At 36.9% G+C, this 5,115-nt stretch overlaps 1 protein-coding gene across 4 annotated transcripts; it reads right to left on the bottom strand.

Annotated features, from left to right (window-relative positions):
* Window positions 1–367: 367 nt before the first annotated feature.
* LOC111318037 (auxin efflux carrier component 7-like) lies at window positions 368–4,479 on the bottom strand. Of its 4 annotated transcripts, none has more exons than XM_022920653.2 (6): window positions 2,746–4,479; window positions 2,326–2,617; window positions 2,114–2,199; window positions 1,428–1,585; window positions 1,272–1,348; window positions 368–1,191 (listed from the first exon to the last, which is right to left on the bottom strand). In XM_022920653.2, the coding sequence occupies exons 1-6, from the start codon at window positions 4,022–4,024 to the stop codon at window positions 1,125–1,127; spliced, it is 1,959 nt and encodes a 652-aa protein (XP_022776388.2). In that variant the 5' UTR covers window positions 4,025–4,479; the 3' UTR covers window positions 368–1,124. The 4 variants fall into 4 exon arrangements, with proteins under 4 accessions (XP_022776388.2, XP_089609991.1, XP_022776387.2 ...); XM_089753865.1 differs by having other exon boundaries at window positions 822–1,132; window positions 2,746–4,395; XM_022920652.2 differs by having other exon boundaries at window positions 822–1,132; window positions 2,326–2,608; window positions 2,746–4,160.
* Window positions 4,480–5,115: the final 636 nt, after the last annotated feature.

Genomic DNA, 5,115 nt, shown 5'->3' on the forward strand with positions numbered 1-5,115 from the left:
AGGTTAGGGTAGTGGACACATCCAAAGCTAAAAGCAAAAGCTAACCCTGGTTAGCTAGGTAGCTTCTCTTTTGACTTCAATTTTCCCTCTTTTCTTTGCCTTTAACCTTTAATAAAATAAAATATTTAAAGACTTCTATATTTATATTGTACTTATTTTATAATAATAAATATATATAATATGAAAATTATTATATTATAATTTATTAAATAAAAAAAATATATTTTTATTTTTATTAAATTTATATAATTTTTAATAATTTTAAATTCTCTTTTTTTTTTCTTATTATTTTGATCTTAAAATTACAGACTAACTTTCTTTAAATAAAAAGGTACAACAAAACCCGCCATGTGTAAAGGCAATGTGCTTTCAAAAAGATCATTCGCTCCATAAATTTTGCTTTTTTTTTTTCCTTTGCGTGAAAGTTCATTAGAGAAATGTCTTTTTCCAAACCAAAAATATAATTAAAGATGAATGGCTAATGAGCAATGAACTCCTTTTGAATCTTTTTTTAATATCCTAAACAAATTAGAGTACAAAACCAAAGAAAGACGACAAACGCAAATAATTGCCGGTTCTACGGACAATCAAAACCAACACTAAGAACAAAAGAAATACTAGAAAAAAAAAAAGAAAACCCGTTGCAACTTCATTTCATTAGTCATATCCCTTGTCGCTTAGCAATATAGACATTAACTTTGAATATCAAACTTTACAACAAAGCAAAAGGGGAATGAAGAGAATTAATTGGATATCAAGTGCCAACCTCATTTTTCCCTTGTTTTCCTCTTCAATGTCTCCCTTGTGCTGCATCGGCCTTCTTTTCTTTTTCTTTTTTCTTCTCGAAACTCTAGGAAACTGGATGAACTTGGCTTTTAATGGCGGCATGATCCTTATATCAGGGGGACATCACTAACTCAAATATCTTTAGCTAAGCTAGTTCCAAAAAATTTGGAACTCTTTGGCAAATTCTTTTTGTACTAAAATCTTCTTTGCCGGAAAATCCTCATGTTATACTTTAGAACGTAATCTGTTGTGATCAATGCTCCCAATCGTATAACAGGCAATCAAACCCACGAAGATTCCCCTGATTTTCTGGTTTACTATGGGGAAGAAAAAGACCCTCATAATCCTAGAAGAATGTAGTACACAAGCGTTATTGGTAATGCTATCAACATCCCAAAGATAACCCTGCAGCATTTACAAATTCAGAAATTATAAATTAAATGCTAGAACCTAATTATTGTACCAATTTCAGGTTATTCACTTACGCAGTGCTAAGAATTGCAGGGTGGACATTGTACTCTTTGGCGAACACAAATGGTACAATTCCTTGTGGCAGAGCAGCCTATTAATTGGACAAGATTAGCTAACAATTGTGAGATTCAATGAAGTCAAATAGTTATGGAGGAAGGTGGGTCTTTTACCTGAACAATGGCGATGCGGAGGAGCGTGCCACGCAACCCTACTGCAATTGAAGCAGCAGCCATGACAGCCGGACCGGTCAAGAACCTAACTGCCATGGCAAAGGTAGCTACGTAGTTCCCACAAGCGATGATCTTGGGTTGCAGAGCCATAAACAGACCTTTCACAGTATAACAACCAAAGATTAGGACTTCAAATGTCATTTAAAACCCCCTAATGGCCTAATCTTTCAATCCAACTACCTTCACTAACAGAAGGCCTAAAATGGCATCTATCTCAACCAGTGCCCACCGACCCTGGACCGCTAGCCAATATAACAAGACTACCCCACATGTCGGGAGGTCAATCTCATTTTAGTCCAAAGATCAACCTCAAATTTCTTGCGACAGCTAATTAAAAAAAAATTTTTAAAAAAAGTTGAATGGCTGTGAGCTGTGCAGCCACGCCGTTGCTTAGACGGGGTATACCTCACAACCAAACTACATGCCCTACCAGACCTTGGTGTGGTCTAGAAATCGTCACAGTTCCTATAATACATAGATTTTTTCCCTCCATAGGTGCCCTGAATTCGGCAAAAGCATCTAAATAGTTAAACTTAGTATTTGGGAATTGCACTAAGTGGTATGTACTTGTTACCTTATAGACTCGGTTTGGAATGATTACTAAAGCAAAAAACATACATGCTCACCTAAGCTAAACATGGCCATTCCTAGCCCAGCATCTGACAGGATGGAGATAGACTTCTCTAATATTTTCGGCATACTCACATGCCACCTGCAATTACAACCCCAAACCAGTAAATTGATTGACATCTGAAAATAGAAAACAAAAAGTGTATTTTGTTAAATAAAGTTTGAACCTTTATCGATTAAAATTACTACTGCCAAATGACCAACTGACCTAAAAGCAATAAGGGACCAAACAAGTCCAATGAGGCTGGAATATGTGTTGGGGTTTCGGATAAGCTTGCGCCAGACCATAATCAAGATCAGGCGGGTCATTACACTCGCCGGTGGCATTTGTTTGCCAACACCCGACTCCGGTGCTCCGGCGGCTTTAGGGTGCAGCTCAGCTGTTGAACTGGACCCCAACTTATTGAGTCCATTAGGCCCTTCTTTTTCCCTCTCCTCCTCCCCATCTCTTCCAGCAAAGCTAAAGTCCTCTCCATTGAAGTCACCGCTGGCTGGCATGGCTTCACACCAAAAGCAACAATTTTATTAAATATTACTAGTATTAAAAATTTTAAGAAATTCAACCACTACTTAAGTACTCAATTATGAACTAATTAGATGAATTAATTATTTAATTAAATTATTTTACCTTTGTTTTCCCCGTTTTGAGGGTGATCTGCAACCAACATCCTGATCTCTTTAGCTCCTTGATCAGACCTTCCAGATTGCTCGGACGCTCCAAAATCTGTCCCACCAAAGACGTGAAGTCCACCGCCTTCTGATACTGGCGAAGCACTGGAACTCCAAACAAACATGTGCAACTCCTTTGCATCATGATTTACTTTATTATTCTCCTTCTGCAGCTGCTGCTGCTGCTGCTGTTGCTGCTGATGAATTTGTTGCTGTTGCTGCTGTGGCTGGCTATTTTTAGTACTAGCGTTCTTTGTCACGGATGAAAATTCAGGATTTGGAGCAGGGTACGATGTAGGAACTGTCTGCGCTGGATAAAATCCAAATCTTGGAGACAGGACGGTACAATTTTCTTCAAAATTTGATGGTCTCGGAGTAGGGCCTCTTGAGGATTGAACAGAGTACAAATCAGCTGGACCGAAATTAGACTGCCTTCCAGGAAATCCTTGAATACCCATCATGGAATAGAAGTCCGAATTGTTAAAATTCGAACCTCTTGGAGTCGGATTCCGAGACGAGCTCAAGCTGTATATCTCAGCTCCAGTAAGGTTCGATGGCCTGGGAGTCAATGCAGGAAGGGAACAAGGCCCCAAGGACCTCCTGGAAGCATTAGATTTCCTCACAGTAACATGAAGTTTCCCGTCTTCGCCAATTTCAGCGTCGGTTTCAAGAAAATCACGGCCATCAAGTGAAACCACATCGGAATCAACTTTAAAGGAAACTATGGAAGCTGCAGTTTCGGGAAACTGCTCCATGATAAGGATTTTGGCACCACGGTACTCGAAAAGGAAAAGAAGAAGAGTGTACCAAATAATACACTGGAGAACCACCACCTGAACCATTAGCATCCCCGAGTACTTACCGTACATAGCGATTAATAGAGGAATGCCCATGACTAGAGTGTTTGGAAGAGTGGATAAAGAGAAAATCGTGATCATCCATTCAAGACTTCCGTTTCTAGTGAAATTAGTCCACAAGCCAAGAACAAATAACATGATGATTTTTTGAAGGGTGTCGGCTGCTATGAACCTAAAGTTCATGGCGTACGGGTCGTTTGTGGAAATGAAATGGAAAGACAAGAGAGGAACCGCAAATATGGCGACAAAGCGATTGATTCCGGAGCACTGGTCAGATGAGAAAATCTTCCACCAACGGACAGAGCCGTAAGCTAAGATCATAGCCACGTACAGTGGAATCACCGCTGTTAAAACGGTGTAAAGATCTCTCCAACCAATCATATTTCTTGAAAGAGATCCTAAATATTATTATTATTATTATTTTTTAAGTTTTTATGGTAAAGCTGATAAAAAAGGGCAGTGGGTAACCTGGAGAAGATCTAGTGGAGTTCAAGGATGTTTTGGAAGTAGATGAAGAAGAGCATTGAAAGGGAGAGATGGTCGTAAAGAGAGGGCAAAATGGGGATAGTGAAAAACCGTTACTTAAAGAGGATAAAATCTGTGTGTTTGTATGACAAGTGCCTGCTGCTGCAGCTGCTGCTTAGGATTTGTTTGAAATACTGCAATTTTTTCTGATATATAAATTTGGCTGGTGAAAGTAGAAAGATTGGGAAAGAGAAAGAAAGAATATGAGAAGACAGCATAAAAGTATAATTTACAAGAGATATAACTTTAGAGTATATATAGGAGGAGAGAGAGAGAAAGAGGAGGGAAAAAGGAAGAGAATTATATGTAATGGAAGGGAAAGGGAGAGAATAGGAATAAAAGGGAGGGGTGGGGGGAGCGATCGAAATTGTTGTTCTTAAAATGATAAATGTTATGAATAGTTTTTTAATTATAATAAAATATTTAAATTTTAAACATTTTTGATATGATATTTAAATTTTAAATTTATTAATTAATATAATATTTAAAATGAATAATAATAAAATATTTAATTAATATATATTTAAAAAATTATCTTATGATATATATTATATTTAGAGCTATTTATATTAAAGATAAATATTATATTAATTAATTAATTTATAATTTAAATATTATATTAAAAGTTTATAAAATTTTAATATTATATTAAATATTTTATTACTTTTTAAAGATTATTCTTAATATTAAATCTGCTAGAAAAAAAAATAGGGGATCATTTGGGATTGAGATGGAGCGAGCAGAGTGTGAATTGTGCAGCTTTGGGTGGGCCTTTGGCTTTGGGTTAACAAGTAACCATCTTATGTGGTTAACGTAACTAGAGAGTACGGTTATGCAAGTACTGGTGGCTCTTGTCCTATGGCATGGCTTTCTCCATGACCTGGACAGCTCTCATTTTAGTTTTATCCTCTCATCTGATTTTTTTAAAATTTTCTATCCCCTATCAA

The sequence above is a fragment of the Durio zibethinus genome, chromosome 2 (genome assembly GCF_047325235.1).
Source record: "Durio zibethinus cultivar Kanyao isolate XHJ-2024 chromosome 2, ASM4732523v1, whole genome shotgun sequence".
In the NCBI taxonomy this organism is placed as follows: Eukaryota; Viridiplantae; Streptophyta; class Magnoliopsida; order Malvales; family Malvaceae; genus Durio; species Durio zibethinus.

Coding starts and splice junctions, on each gene's coding strand:
- LOC111318037 (XM_089753865.1), bottom strand. CDS start 4,024: ATGATTGGTTGGAGAGATCTTTACACCGTTTTAACAGCGGTGATTCCA. Junction 2,618..2,745: donor TCAAAACGGGGAAAACAAAG/GTAAAATAATTT, acceptor TTTGGTGTGAAG/CCATGCCAGCCAGCGGTGAC. Junction 1,133..1,271: donor CCTGCAATTCTTAGCACTGC/GTAAGTGAATAA, acceptor ACATTCTTCTAG/GATTATGAGGGTCTTTTTCT.